The sequence below is a fragment of the Synchiropus splendidus genome, chromosome 12, assembly GCF_027744825.2.
Source record: "Synchiropus splendidus isolate RoL2022-P1 chromosome 12, RoL_Sspl_1.0, whole genome shotgun sequence".
NCBI lineage: Eukaryota > Metazoa > Chordata > Actinopteri > Syngnathiformes > Callionymidae > Synchiropus > Synchiropus splendidus.
In genome coordinates, this window is record NC_071345.1 from 6,916,987 (window position 1) to 6,932,012 (window position 15,026).

The 15,026-nt window shown below is 41.7% G+C and overlaps 2 protein-coding genes across 4 annotated transcripts; both read right to left on the reverse strand.

Annotated features, from left to right (window-relative positions):
* Positions 1 to 81: 81 nt before the first annotated feature.
* Positions 82 to 1,556, reverse strand: LOC128768292 (adenosine 5'-monophosphoramidase HINT3-like). Of its 2 annotated transcripts, XM_053881069.1 has the most exons (5): positions 1,413 to 1,556; positions 887 to 1,004; positions 703 to 772; positions 341 to 467; positions 82 to 267 (listed from the first exon to the last, which is right to left on the reverse strand). In XM_053881069.1, exons 1-5 carry the CDS (start codon positions 1,497 to 1,499, stop codon positions 175 to 177), a joined length of 495 nt encoding a protein of 164 aa, XP_053737044.1. In that variant the 5' UTR covers positions 1,500 to 1,556; the 3' UTR covers positions 82 to 174. The 2 variants fall into 2 exon arrangements, with proteins under 2 accessions (XP_053737044.1, XP_053737045.1); XM_053881070.1 differs by lacking the exon at positions 82 to 267 and having other exon boundaries at positions 366 to 483.
* A 230-nt stretch (positions 1,557 to 1,786) lies between these two features.
* LOC128768739 (nuclear receptor coactivator 7) lies at positions 1,787 to 14,398 on the reverse strand. 2 transcript variants are annotated; one of them, XM_053881821.1, is made up of 17 exons: positions 14,336 to 14,398; positions 13,428 to 13,607; positions 9,522 to 9,667; positions 7,742 to 7,812; positions 7,385 to 7,492; positions 7,218 to 7,310; positions 6,962 to 7,081; positions 6,544 to 6,728; positions 6,124 to 6,278; positions 5,257 to 5,787; positions 4,882 to 5,053; positions 4,643 to 4,790; positions 4,378 to 4,503; positions 4,155 to 4,307; positions 3,963 to 4,058; positions 3,260 to 3,333; positions 1,787 to 3,190 (listed from the first exon to the last, which is right to left on the reverse strand). In XM_053881821.1, exons 2-17 carry the CDS (start codon positions 13,463 to 13,465, stop codon positions 3,055 to 3,057), a joined length of 2,352 nt encoding a protein of 783 aa, XP_053737796.1. In that variant the 5' UTR covers positions 13,466 to 13,607; positions 14,336 to 14,398; the 3' UTR covers positions 1,787 to 3,054. The 2 variants fall into 2 exon arrangements, with proteins under 2 accessions (XP_053737796.1, XP_053737797.1); XM_053881822.1 differs by lacking the exon at positions 14,336 to 14,398 and adding an exon at positions 13,846 to 14,258.
* Between the last annotated feature and the right edge of the window lie 628 nt (positions 14,399 to 15,026).

Sequence of the window (15,026 nt, forward strand, 5' to 3'; positions counted from 1 at the left end):
TCTTTGAAATGGAAATAAAAAGTGATCACACATTACACAAGATAAATAATAATAATAATAATAATTTAATCAGAAAATACAAAATTGTTGAAACTTGCTGAAATATATTGGGACTTCAGTACATAAAAACAGCTGATATATATATATTGTGACATTCAAAAACAAGATTTCACTTTAGTGTCTCCAGCGTCTCTGTAAAAGGCAGTCAAGTGAAGAACAGAAGCATGGTGGAAGAATTTTCTCCAAGCGAGTGCGGAGAGAGTCTTCCTGTTAGACGAAAAAAAAAAGAGTCATTTTATAATTTAAGCAGGGTATGTTGTAAATAAATGAAAATGCTCACAGTGATGAAGAAATCACTTCGTGGGATGAATTTATAAGCGTAATTCAATGATATTTCAGAAGCTGGAGCCAGGACATGGAGATGGAGGTGATCCACAGAGGTGTAGGGAGGTACATGGAAACCAAGCCTACAGACACAAAAGGCTGTTCAAGAACAATACATAAAGTGGGTCAGGTATTTCTAAACACTGAGCAGAACAGAAGGCCAGATTGTAGCGTGATAGCCTGGCAGGGAATCAGTCATGTATGCTATTTTTTGAAACCAGTCAATCTCAGATTGAACCTTAAAATATGACATCCTCTCCTTATTAACCGATATATTCAAACACACTGTAAGCAGCATATAATGGTAAACTCTGGTACCTGGTGTTGTCCATATCAACGATGCCTTGGCTGTGAAGTGCAGCCCTTCCCATGTCAGCCATTCTCTCTACTGTTGTATGCGTAAGGGAAAATGCATCATTAAGCAGAAGTAATACATTTGAAATAACTGAAGTGGAAGTTCCAAGTTCTCCTTGGTGAGTGATCATAAACCTTTCATACTGACCCATTTTAATATGTCTTGTGTGTAGGGACAGACAGTTAACTATATGCTGTCTGGGGACCACCAGGTAGTGATGGGGAGCAGCAGGGGAGATGTCCCAGAAACACACAAAGTCGTCGTCCTGTTGAAAGAAAACAGAGGTTCTATAAAACCAAACAAACTGTCAACAGTAAATAATCTTGCTCATGTTAGGACATGATACTGATCCATTTAATACACTTCTATTATATAGTAATATCAGTTATCGAGAAGAGTTCTGTTGTCTATGAGGCATTTTAATTTAAATTATTATTATTTATTATTCTATTATTATTTAAACTTTAAAAACTTTCTCAGGTGTTTTATGTAACGGAACACGACTTGGCTTCACTTTTCATTAATTTATAATTTTCTTTGATCACTGCATGCACTTAGTTTCAACAGTCAAACCGAAGTTGCTTAACATTTTACTTTTGAATAACACAACAGTGTCGACTGGGGGGAAAAAAATCAAACAAATATGTATTTTTTTGGTTCTTTGCTGCCATACCTGAAGAATAACAGTCGCTTCTTCTTCACCCCTGGCGATCGCACAGAAGACACAAGCTTCAACAGTTTGGTCGCTATCGCTTTCCATTTCTAAAGTAGTTTCCCAGAAGCGATCTCGCGTTCATAATACCGCGTCGGTTCCGTGTTTACGAGCGCTCGTGCTCTTCTTCAGCGCTTTCATGCATTACAACTACACGCGCCTCTTTACCGGCCTCTAGTGTCGCGGTCCGGTTAACGGTTGTAAAAAGAAGTAGAGCACAAATTTAATTGATTTAGGAAATAATTAATTCACGAAGATATAAGCCAATAGACCATAAAATCTCAAAATAAAATTCCAAATTGATAAGAAAGAATGCATACAATAAGTTGGTTATATTAAACATTTATTTAGTTTAAATGTGGTTGCAATAACAACACAATAAATAGGTCCTTTGTGAGATCGCACAACACAACAGTTTTGGATTCACAGGAAATAATACTTGGGCAGCGTTCACAGTAACAACACGGCATAACTAAGAGAACAAAGCTCATTTTCACATGAAGCGACGGTGAAGAGCGCAGCAGCGGTGTCCAACAGTGGCGTTACGGTGCACTATGAGCCCGGCGGGTTCACGGGGTGACGGTAAATGATGATTCAGATTAGTGGCGTGTATGAAGAGTGCAATGAGAACAACAAGATTTCCCTTTTCACCCATTTTAAAAGTGAAGTCGAGGCTGAACAGCAGCCAGACAGTCAGCTTCCCTTCTGAAGCGGCCGTTTAACAACATTCAGTGACAATTTTACAGTTCGGAAAAAGGCTTCATTGACAACTATCGATGCTGTAGTGCAAGCAGACGTGGCGTCACGCTGAGTGTAACGGTTTAAAAATGGAAATACAGCGACCTTTGGATTTTCTGCGTCTTTGTCCAGCTCCTCCAGTCAAAAAAAGAAGAAAAAAAACAAAACAAACAAGACATTTGCTACAAATCTACGAAGATTAAAAACTGTGTGAAAACACAAAGTACAAAATAAAAAGGTCAAAAATAAAATCTAAAACTTTGTATAAAACATGATTCACTTACAACAAATCAAAACATGTTTGGTCTTCACGGTGAATGTTTGAGTTGCGCTGCTTGTTTTGTGATTCAGGGGAAGGTGGATGATGGACATTCTCCCCTCGGATTTCAAAATAAAGTGCTGTCAGAGGAACGTGCAACACTTGTAAACATTTCCTGCTTCCGAAGGTGAATTGACACGAAGGGGCGCGACGTCCCAAACTTTGACCGTCTCATAACTAATCAGCGACCTGGTCCTGTAAACATGGTAGCTTTGACTTTGACAGTAACATCAGTGGATTCTACAGCCTCACAGCTCGGACAGCAGCCAGTATCATAGTGGTGGTAAGGCAGTTGCATGCTGGGACAGCTGGAGTTCGGATATCTAAGGCAGTCAAATGTCGATTAACTAGTTCAGCGACTTTTGGAACGACGCTTGCCATCAAAACAGCTGACCATCAAATCTGCAAGAAATGACTACACGTTACAGCTGTTGACAGACAGATGGCGCTCTGCTTCCCTTTGTGTAAAATAATCAAGGCTTTCTTGCTTGCAGTGCGGGAGGCTTGTGGAGCAGGCGAGTGAAAGCAGGCGGTTGGCCGGGTGGGCTACTCGAAGGTCCACACCTCCAGGCTGTGGATGTTGAAGTCCTGCTGCGCGGACAGCGGCTGGTTATTGAAGGTGGCGCACCTGACGGTGGTGCCGCGGTACAGCTCACAGTCCAGCCATAAACCCAGCTGACCCCTGTGGAGGGGATCTGGTGGTTAGACCCCAGCGTTGGAGTGAAAGAGCTCAGAAAAGAGCCTGACTCACCCTCCTCCTCCCAGCTGCAGCGAGTCAGTGTTGCCTTTCACAAAGTAGGAATTCTCCCCCGACCAGCGATAAACCTACAATTACAGAGGAAAACAAAGACATCTGAATCATCATGACATAGATTGATGGACCACCTGGATCTGAGAGCCAAGTCTGCAATGCCAAACTACAGTATTAAAAACTAAATCATAAAATATATCAGGAATATTCTACTAAATTATATGTCCATGCCTGATTTGACCGTGTTCCCATGGACTCTCACTCGATTTTAAAGAAATCCATAAAAGCTGTCACGGCAGAATGTAAGGAGTTAAACTCTAAAAGGTTGTGGTATTTTCATGCATAATGCGATGGATTTTACAGACATTTCTGGGGCATTTAAGGAGAAAGTCTCTTCGACATAGGACTTGAAGAATGCAGTCTGGTAAAAGAATTCCAAGTTCATAAATAGTATGCAATAGAATGTTTTTGCAATCCAACATACTGTATGAGAAGCGTGAATACAAGGGAGGTTATTTTAAAAGCCTCAATTTTTGAGCCAAAAGAAAACAAAGATGGCCGCTAAGTGTGTAAGACTTTCTCTCACGCAATTCTTTTCCTGTAAACCCCATCTTGACCCATCTTGGGAATTGAGTTTCCACATGCATCCGTACTTGAATTCGATAAGAGAGACTTCTCCCCGGTCCATCACACGTGCACACACCTTGATCTCCGGACAGAAGCTGTAGAGAAATGTCTCTCCAGTGCCGTAGCAGTGTTCACTGACTCTGAAAGGGTGAGTCGAGAATGCCCCGAATATCTGAAAGACAATCAGTGTCATACACAGCACAACAGACTGTTTGTCATCAGATCTAAAAAACACCACCAGACGATACTTCAGTGTGTCACTTCCTACCTGGTTATTCATATCTTTTATCACCAGCAGCGCTGGACTGTCCACTTCAGCCATTTTTCTGTACAGTGTCTTAAGGCTGGTGCCATGATTGACGGTGCTGTAGGACAGTCTCCACGGATACCCCTGCACTCTGGCTGGCAGGCGATAAGCAAGCTGCAAACGGATGGTCAGATGAAGTGGTTTAGACTTTCCCCAACATCAGGGCGCTGCCTGCTATCGGTACCTTTTCGATGTGCGTGTCCTGCAGCAAAGTGCTGGTGTCGAGAAGTGTGGGCAGCGCCTCCACTGACAAGTCTCCATCGCAGCTGCCAAAACTCTGCCTGCGCTTGGCCTCATCAATAGTGATGATCTAATTCGAGAACAAAGCAGTGGGTAGGGTTTTTTTAAGCCATGGCCATTAGATGGCAGTGTTCTAAATGCCAGACTAACTTGAACTCGATCAGAGACCAATATTCTGATCTAACTGCTTGCGTTTCTGCTCCACTCACCTCCCAACTACAGGATGCAGGTTCACTGAAGAAGTTGTCGATCATGTCCAGCTCATCCTTCTCCACCACCACAAAGCCCTGCTCTCTGGCATCCTTGCCGTAGACTTCAGGAGACCACTGGACAAAAAAGGAATACAGGTGGTCCACCCTGGAACATGAAGAGTTTGTTAAACACTGCACCACCAGTATTCAATCACATCATGATTTACTTTATGGTGTATTTATTCGAGATGACAGACCTTTCCTGTGGAACAGCGAACCAGTACTCGGGCTGCTTCCGGTGGCTGCCACAACAGTAGGCAGGACTTGACGTCATCCCAGCGGTGAAGGACTTCCTCATGGGTTTCCCCACTTTGAAGCAGAGGAACATGGGCGGCGACTTGCTCTTCTCCTCCGATGACAAAAGCATGTCTGAAAAACAAATCATTTGATCAAGACAAGAACTGAAAGAAGAAAAAAGTTCCAACATGAAAAGGAGGGGAAGTAGAGTCTTCGAAATAAGCAGGTTTAGAATATTACTATAATGAGTACTAAATGCTAAAAAAGGAAGATAGTGTGCGAAGCAAATTGCACAATTAAAATAATGCTAGTTTGTACTTTGTAATAGTTTGTACCTTCAATTGGCGCCTGCATCCTGTCCCGCAGCCAGGACTTCACTTCTGCTTCATAGTTCATCCTCCGTCTGTCTTCTTCACACAGCAGTTCAGCTGATGGATTCTGCTTCCCATGAGCCTCTTTTATACCCAGCTTCCTAATTTGGTCGACAGGTGTGCTGACCCTCGGCTCATCCATGCTACTGAGCAGCTCTTCGGTCCCTCTAGATTTTAGATTTTTGGTTCCCTTTAGGATTTCTTGCCTGGTACCTGTTGTCTCGGCCTCTAGAGACGACTGGATCGACTCCACGTCTTCAATGGAGCTGTTCTGAGCTAAACCTTCATCCTCTTCGTCGTCCAGCTTCCCTTTAATTTGGCACTGCAGTGCCTTGTCTGGTCCTAAACAGTCCTCCTGATGGTCCCTGCTGGCCGTACTGGGGGTCTTCGACGACCTCCCATCCGTGTCCGTGGTGCTTCCATTGACTGTGGGCTCTAATTCGGTGAATCCTTCATCTGATGGTGACTTCTCTGTTGGCTCCTCTTCTGTGCTACCTAGACACAGGAAAGTAAAGAAGCTCTAAAAACACAAACTGGAAGATGAATACAAAAGATGGTGATCAACACAAAACCTCTTCAGTTTCATGAGAAAACACAGAGCATTGATTTCCAAGGGGTGTACCAGTTTCAGAGAGGCTAGATTTAATGTCTTCTCATCAATAGTGATGATCTAATTCAAGAGCAAAAGCAGGGGGTAGAGGATTCTCTCGCTATCAATGACATTGCACTTTAAGCCACGGCCACTAGATGGCAATGTTCCAAATGGCAGGCTAACTTGAACGTGATCAGTTACATGAGAAAACACAGAGCATTGATTCCCAAAGGGTGTACCAGTTTCAGAGAGGCTAGATTCAATGTCGTCCAAGACGATGGGCTGTTTTGGGTCCAGAGCTTCATAGCGGCTGAAGGGGTTAAGGTCTCGCTCTGACGGCAGTTGCTCCCACTCGCCAGGCCTGTACACAGGACACAGATCCTGGGGTAGATCTCTGTGGGGGTCACGGGCCACGACAGAAACCGCACCACAAATAAAAATGGAGATGGAGGGGGGTGGAGAAGGGGGAGAGTGGGGGAGAAAATAAACCAAATTAAAAGGTAAAATGAGCAACAAAACAATAAAACAAGCGTCCATGAAGGCGTGAAAGGATGGAAAAGAAGATGGATTTTTCAGTTCTATATGAACTGAACAGGTAAATTAAAATGATAGAATCCGAGGGCGGAAAAATGGCAGTGGGTTTTCTGGGAGATTCTTACGAAGGAAGTGCATCTTTGAGCTTCATCCTGGACACGTCGTCATACAAAGCCACCGAGACCACCTCCTCCATCGGGCAGATGAGACCGTACTCCTCGCAGCCGTGCTCAATGACCAGCGGATCGGACTTGTGGGGATCGAACATGATGTTGTTGGGCGTCACGATCAGCACACCTCCCACCACACCCTGTTGGAGTAACACACAGGAACGCTGAGATCACAGCAGAACACTTGATCTGAGTCCACTTTGATATCTTAAATTCTTATCTTTCCTCACTCTCACCATTCCTTCAGTTTGTATTCAGCCTTTTCATTCTATCCTCCTTTCTTTCTTTCTTTTCTACCAGTGAACAGCAGCACTATCAATTCAGCTCTCAAGAAGCGACTTGTGGAGGAATTTTTCCCCGAGGTGTTTCTTACCATTCCGTCAGTGAAGTATTTGCAGCTCATTTTGATGAATTTAACAGTGGATGGGCTCATGTCTTCCGGGGAGAGCTCACGCCGGATGGGCCTCGCTGACCTGCAGTTTGGGTGGCCGTTCTGAACCAAAGAAGGCAAAAAGCAGCAACAGATTAACATTAACTCCACAGCTCCACAATTCTTACGATTTCCAGTGGCATTACAGTTTCAATAGTGATGAAATGCGAGCAGCATGGAACACAACCACTGAACTTACACATGACGCTTCCCCAGACGAACTGTTGCTGAGCGAGGAGTTCACAGAATGGATGTCGGTCTCCGTTTGGCTTACGTCAGGCACAAAGAGTTTCTGTAGGAGCAATGGACATCCAGTGGTCAGATGGTGTCAGACAGACGATCATGTATCGGTGTCACGGTTCTCACCTGACCAGGGTAAACGCTCTGGCTGAAGAGCTTGTTGAGCTGGACCAGCTTGTTTGGGGTGATGTTAAACTTGAGGGCAATGCTGTTGAGGGAGTCATTTGGTCCCACCTGCAGGAAAAGCTTCATTAAAATCCCACTCAAATGCATTCACAACAGAATTACTACTGTGCAACTACAGAGACTTAATTCTCAGAAGAAGTTGCTGTATGAATTAAATCATCTTCAATTTGTACCACCTGACCCACGGTCTTTCACTTCAAGTTACGATACATTTTCATAAACTAGGTATTTTTATTTCTTTTATCATAAAACGTATATTTTTAAAATGCAAGATATATTCACAAGAACTGAACTCACAATGAACTCCACAGTGCCTGGTGGTCTCCTCTTCTCCTTTTTAGTTGGTTTCTTGAATTTACAGCCATCATCTAGAGAGAAAAAAACCCAAACATTATTCTAAAAGCGCCATGTCTGTCTTTTAACAAACAAGAAATCATCTAAAAAAAGACAATAAATGAAGATTCCTAGAAAACAAACAATGTTGCAAAAGTCATAGCAATACATATGTTCTTCATCGGTTTTAAAAGAAGTTTCTACTGTCTTCTGTCCTGGATCTGCACCAGGATTTTCAGAATGAACACCAGAAAGATTCCCAAGCCACGACACCTGGCTTTTAGATGCTTGTATCATTGAAACGTATCTTCATCAGGTTTTTGTAACTCAAACATAAACTTAATTCTGCACATCCTGCAATAACAAACAGAGCCACACTTTGACCCTCTAATATGCAGAGTCAGCGATCAAGGCTTGGCAGGAGCTGAGGAGCTTTTAGCGAACCACTTCCCTCATTACATTGCTGCCTCACTGTGGAAACAAGAGCATGACTTGGCGTTAGACATTCAGACTCCAGCTGCACTTTACTTTGTCACTGAGACAAGCAGAGTATTATTTCTGCCAGCACTGGTGCTAATGAACACGAGTGGTCCAGAATTTAAAAACCTTTTTAAACAGTAAAGCTCTGTCATATAACCAAATGAAGTGTAAATTATCAGCCTTGTTGGTGGAGCTGTGCAAATAAACTTGCCAAATGCAGCCCGTTTGGTGACAATGTTGCCAGCAGCACATAATGGCAGGAAACAAAAAGAGGACTGTGCAGTAAGTTGTAAAACTGTAGTGAAACTTTGTATGCCCGGTGACAAGGTTAAACTCTGTGTGAACAAGTTCAACCCCTCACTTAAAATCCAAAACCACTCCCACTGACTGGAATTGGGTTACACTCAAGACTGCCCCGTTCCTTTGTTAAAAACGTGGCTTTTATCAAATCACATTAACAATTCCTTACCTTTGAGTTACATCGAAAGCAAGTGTTAAATTGTTTGGTTTCAAAACTTGTAAAACATTTAACACTTTTAACTTAAATGGGGCGTGCGATTATATAACAGTTCAGAAGCAGTGTGGAGTAAGGGTCAACATCTGCTTCTGATTGAAGCCCCGCAGCTGCAGTTTCTTCTCAAAAACTTTGAATGAAAAGGCTTTTGAAATATGTAAATATAATGGTTAGCATTATGCATAATGTCAGATAAAGCATGCAGGTAACGACAGCACTTTAATTGGTTTAATCCAACATAAAGTCAAATGCAATTTAGGATAAGACTCACCAAAGAGAATGCCCATCTTATTTTGAAGCAAAATTGACTTCAACGAAATGAACCAGAAAACAGTTTGGGACAAGAATTCAGGAGAAGACAAGACCACTCTTGTGCTCCGTGCAAGCTGCTGCAGAGGAGTGAGAGCCAGCTGCCGAAAAGTTCTCCGCTGGAGAAAAGTTATGCAACTTCCTTCTGAGAACTCGGGAGAAGTGGGTCAGAAAGAGGCACCCCACCAGAACCTCAACATTCTTAGAAAAAAAGGTCCACTATTGTAATCTGAGCAGGCTGTTACTGTAACAACCCCACATTTAAAAAGCTGATGGTTCGGCCAAAGAATGAACACGTGGCAACTCTTCTGCTTTTGAGATTCAGAAGTGCAGCAAACAATCTCATGACATTAATCCTTAGGCCATAAAAGTATCCATAAAGCACCAAACGAGTCATAATCATGCAGTATAAGTGATGTGCATTGTCGATTTAAGTCTTACCTGCCGGTGTCACGATAATTCTCTGAAGGTCAGTCTTGGGTGGTTCACCTTCAGTAGGGCTGCCGGGCCAGGAGATGACCACCAGACTCTGCTCATTCACACTCTTCTCCACCTGGTTCTGCTTCAGCTGTCTCCTCTTCTTCAGCCTGTCAAAGTGACCACAGAAAAGTTTGTTTATTTATTGTCTGTGTGTTGTGTTATCTTATCTGAAGGCAAAATTTGAATAAAGCCAAGATTCAGTGACAGCAACACATGAACAGACACCAACAAAACTGTATAATAATTTAAAAACAGACAGTCTTAGTCATGAAAAGTCTGAATATAATGATGCAACATGATAACGCTTTCCTGGACATTTGAAACAGCTTTTTTGGATTTTACGAAATAACTATTACACAAATTCATAAGGCAGTCACGCACATTAAGCCACATCTCTCACCAGCACGCATGTACTTCTACTTTGTAAGCAAGATGTTAATCTGGCATGAGCTGATAAAAATAAATGTGAAGACACGCCTGCAATAAGATTTGGAAGTAAATTCTGACACTTAAACACACCAAAAAGAGGTAACATCTAGTATTTTTTCACGATCATAGCAGTATTGACTATAAAAGCAAACACCAAAAACAAACAAATGAGCTTCAGAATAACAAGAATGGAGGACGTTTCTTCAGGACATACTATAAATTCACACGCATAAAAGCTACTTCCTCATAGATGTCGACGGTTACACTGCATGGTGGAACGTTAAGGAGTCAGGGTTCACATCAATAACACGAAAGTGTGTACATCCTTTAGAGCTGCACTTAAGAAGCTAGCTGGCAGAACCTTACAGGGAGAAGATCAGCTAAATGGATTTGTCAAATGACTCAAGTGGGGATAAAGGTAGCAGTGCAAAATCTGATGTTGGTGAAAGTGATGAGACACTAGATAAGGCTGCGGAGTTCTGCACAAGCTTTGGTCATAAGACACACAAAGCACCCGCAGGCAGAAATCTCCTGAGATTATCATAACGCCAACAGCAGGTGTGCAAAAACTCTGTCAATGAAGGGCACCAAAATTTTAAACACGGGTCGAGTCAAGGGCTAAAGCTGATGCATATTTATTAAACATGAAATAGTCTACACAGAATAGGACACAAGTTTATTAGATGCACATTTCCGTGATAAGCAATGTGGTTCACCACAGACTCTTTATCATGCTCAGTTTTTCCTTTATGAAGACAAATATAATGTGTTGCTCATGGGCCATTATTTTAGCCTACTTTTTGCTAACCATTGCCACATGAGATGTACCACAGCCTGAGCTTACGTAGGATATCAATCTGGTTTAATGATTACCCAATAGTCTCCCTATGTCGAGACCCAAAAGGAGACACCAGCAATCTGCCTGCTGAAAACAATTATGGCACCATTACCCCTTCTTTAGACTCCTAAAATCCACAGATGATGTCACTTGTTCTCTCCTCTCTGGACTACATGTAAATATTTATTAACTTCTTACAGAATTCTACTACAATATTTCTTCATTCATTAGCAGACAGAGACAAAGGTCACATAGAACACCTCTGAAATCCTCAATCCATCTCGAAACATGATCAGGGTTGACGTCATCCAAGACCAGAGATATCACCAGGGCAACAGTGAAATCATGTTCAAATCCTGAGCAACGGTAGTTGCTCTGTGTCAAGCCTCTGCTACGGCTATTTCTATTCCATGATAAATGGTGACTTTCTAAGTGAGACCTGCACTGACGAGAGACGGTTGCTCTTTATCATTTGATCAATCAGTTTCACAGCCTGTGACTCATCCATACAGCACTCATTTTTACAGTTCGACATAACCCAAGCTGCTCTTCTCTTGTCCACCTTCTTATGTAACACAAATGGGGCCCTGAAGTGGGTTAATACAACATGTGTGTCTGCCAATTTGTCAGGGAGAGCAGAAGCACAGGGTGCAGCTCCACCAGTTCTCTTCCATCTCTTTCCATGTAGTGAAATATTCTCACTAAAACCCAAGCTGCAAATTTTGGTTCCCAACTATAACAGAACACACTGTCTTCCAATCAGCAAAAACATCCATCAACCTAATGCAATACTACAACGGAAGCTGAATCAATAGATGACAAGGATAGTTGGTCACGACAGTTGAAACAGGAAGCGCATGGAACTCAATACAAATGAGACTCATTAGTGTTTTGTAATTCCTGTTCTTAGGTCAGGTTTTCTCAAGTCTCAAGAATAGTTGCACCTATGTTTAGTTTTAGGCTTAAAGTGCGAAGGTTTGCAGATGTACTTAAAGTCAGAATACAGCCGAGTGTGTTTGAGTGCTGCAGTATCATGTCGACAGGATTGCTTCTCTGCTCTCTTGAAATATTGAGGCATATTCAGTTCTGAACTAATATGATGTGAGAATCAGAGAGTCAGATGGCTTCCCTTGACCACATCATTGTAAATAAAAAATATCCAAAGACATGTTTGTCTCATTGAATCCTAAGTGAAACCACAAAACACTGAATACAAGCAGTTGAAATAAGTTTGTTTGTGCTGGTGGCCATTATCAACCACAGATCCATCTTGTTGCTGCCAAGAAACTGAAGATCTTTCCAGTATAAAAAAAACACTAAAAAACAGCTAACCAGACTAATTACAGCTCCTTTCTGGTCAAGCAAACATCACTGAAGCATTAGTGAAAACCAATGTCTTTGATTACATCCTGGTGGAACTGTTCCTGTCCATGTTTCTCCCTATGTTCCCCCTAGCAATCAGGACGACCAGCCACTGTGCAGATCAGTCTTCCTACTTTCATCTGACCCGCCAGTTCCTTTACACATATGAGACTTTAGGTCACAATAGATTGTACCATGCCCACTAATCCAAAGAGACAAGCTAATTAGCCAAATTCGATGCCAGAACAGACGACGCACTACCTAATCCTTCTGCTCTGCAGCAGACGTAAGCGATGTGGGTGTTAAAGGAAGAGAGATTTGCCCATTTTAACTAAATACATGCGCCCCAGCCGTGACAGACTTTTTCCACCGGTCCTCTGCTATCATGTTACACAATGCAGAACAAATCCGATGTCAAAGCAAACATTGGCTGCATCTGCAAATGTGAGCAGACATGTGACACATGATCTTGGTTATACGGGAAAGTTACAGGTAACCGGCATTTGAGGATAGGAAGTTGATGATTAAACTGAAGCGTGAACACAACACTGAGTTTAAGGCCTGACGTGACAATAAAGTCCAAAACACACACATCTTTATTTTTAAAAGAGCAATTCATCTTGTTACCTGTAAAACACATGTATGGACTTTGACCCAGAGTTAACTAGACATAACCAAATGCGCAATCTAGCTGAAATGCAATAAAAGTGTGTGTGAAACTTATGTCAACAGGTAAAAAGCCAAAAATAAACAGAGGTGCACAACATGTTTGCAAATATAAAGAGGAAATATTGTCAGCAAAGCCAGCAGGAGGGTTGGTTTTAGTGGCTTATGAAATGAGCTGTGATTGTGTCAGGCAGTTGTTTTCGTTCATACCTTAGGTTTTTGTTTGTAAATACATGATAGAACTTTCAAATCCCTCTAGCTTTATTAAAGCTAGCATAATTTTAAAACCCTCATGTTAGAATATACTGAGGATCAATTTTATAAAAAGAGCTCAGTGACTTAAAACAATCGATGAGACAGATGAAAGAGCTATTCCAGAAAAGAATAGAATATTGTTCATATTGATTTGATCCTGAGCTTGCAGTTTTACGAATAGATGTATGACAATTCAAGTTTATAATCTTTAAAATAGTTCATTCTGTGAGTCAGATGGTTATTTGAAATGCAGACGAGGCATATTGTCTGACCAAAAATTACCAGCATTATTTTTAAGATGGCAAATGAGGTCTTACCTGGCAAAATATCCCGGCTTTCTCTCCCTTTTCTCCATCAGGCCAGGGTCCTAGGTCTGCATGAAATTTATCACACCCATACAAACATCCACCCTCTAACACTCAGGGTGTCCAAACCAGCGGACACCACTTGGTGAAGGAAAAGGGTCTCACACTCAGCTGTCGCACGTCGTCGGCGTCCTGCAGAGGAAACAACCGACTCTGTCAACAACAGCGCGAGCAGCGCCTCGTCTGTAGAAACGAGGTCGATGAAGCCTTCTAGAATAAACACTGAACGGAGCAAACTATCTCTCTAAAGAGACAGCTAAAGAGTAGCATCTGCTCACAATTATTGCTGCACCACTTAACAGCACTTACATAATGACTATTTAGCGAACGTATAGCGCGCTAGCAGCATGAATGAATGTAAACACAGCACCTTCACTATCGGCGTCCTGGTGAACCAGTCTCACGATAAAAGGGGGCTACGAGGCGCAACACACGTAAACGAGCACGACTCAGACCATCACGGAAGTGTTTGGTGACAGTCGTATTGTAGAGAAAACGCCGCAATAGTAAAGCAATGCTACACAACCTCGAGCTACAGTCTGAAATTTGAAGCAGCTTCTTTGGTATTTCCACCATAATTCAACAGTTACTCTTAGTCATACACTTATGCATTTCACTGACTTAAACATACGACTAAATAATATATAATTCTAACATACAACGAATGCTCGTGTGCTAACGGCGCTAGCATGGCACATTGTTTACAAAGACAAAAGCAACCCGAGACATTCGTTAGCTTCAATTTCCAAACCGTATTTCAAACAGTAGGAGATAAAAGTCGCGATACAGACAAGGGGAGACATATATCGACACCTTTAGGAACCGATGAAAATATGACAACGTTAAAATCCTCCACATACCTTGCGTGCATCCTCAGGCAGATGAAGGGGTTGCACCCGACTGCGCACTCTAGTGGAAGAAACCTGCAAACGCACAGGTTAAAGTAGTGCCAGTGCTCCGAGTTCGATTCCCGGCCAGTGCTTGTGTTTTATATTTGTGTTCTTGATTAATTTTGTGTGTGTTTATCTGTGTTTGTTCATGTAAATTGAAAGAAGTTTGTTTTATATAACAAAGAATATTCTCGATAGAAATTGCAAACATACATGCTTGTAGTTTAATTTCATTATATATTAATTATATTCATAATCATTTTATATATTATATATTAAATGCTTCAAGTCTCCGGAAATTATCAACATTTGTTTAGCTAAAATTGAATCTATTATTCCTCAGTTCCATATTCCTGAAAATACAATCTTCGCTATTCATTTACTGAATACTAAATGGTAAATAAAGAGCACAAAACAGATAGATTTTGATATCCTGATTTAATTCCGTGTTACTTAATACTCTTTTAAATGACCATGACCAAAATCCTTCTTTACGCACCATTTACATATCACGAGTTTTAAAACTATTAAAACCGTTATGATCTATTTGTTCCATAACGTAATATCCGTTTAAAATGTCGGCGACAGTCTCGCATCACTGGATGGCACCAGAATTAGAAATTGAATTTTTAATAGTCGTTTTCAGGATCACTGCTAGATG

Coding starts and splice junctions, on each gene's coding strand:
- LOC128768739 (XM_053881821.1), bottom strand. CDS start 13,465: ATGGAGAAAAGGGAGAGAAAGCCGGGATATTTTGCCAG. Junction 7,311..7,384: donor AGAGCGTTTACCCTGGTCAG/GTGAGAACCGTG, acceptor TTGCTCCTACAG/AAACTCTTTGTGCCTGACGT. Junction 6,729..6,961: donor AATACTTCACTGACGGAATG/GTAAGAAACACC, acceptor TTACTCCAACAG/GGTGTGGTGGGAGGTGTGCT.
- LOC128768292 (XM_053881069.1), bottom strand. CDS start 1,499: ATGGAAAGCGATAGCGACCAAACTGTTGAAGCTTGTGTCTTCTGTGCG. Junction 773..886: donor CACAAGACATATTAAAATGG/GTCAGTATGAAA, acceptor CGCATACAACAG/TAGAGAGAATGGCTGACATG. Junction 468..702: donor GTTGATATGGACAACACCAG/GTACCAGAGTTT, acceptor TTGTGTCTGTAG/GCTTGGTTTCCATGTACCTC.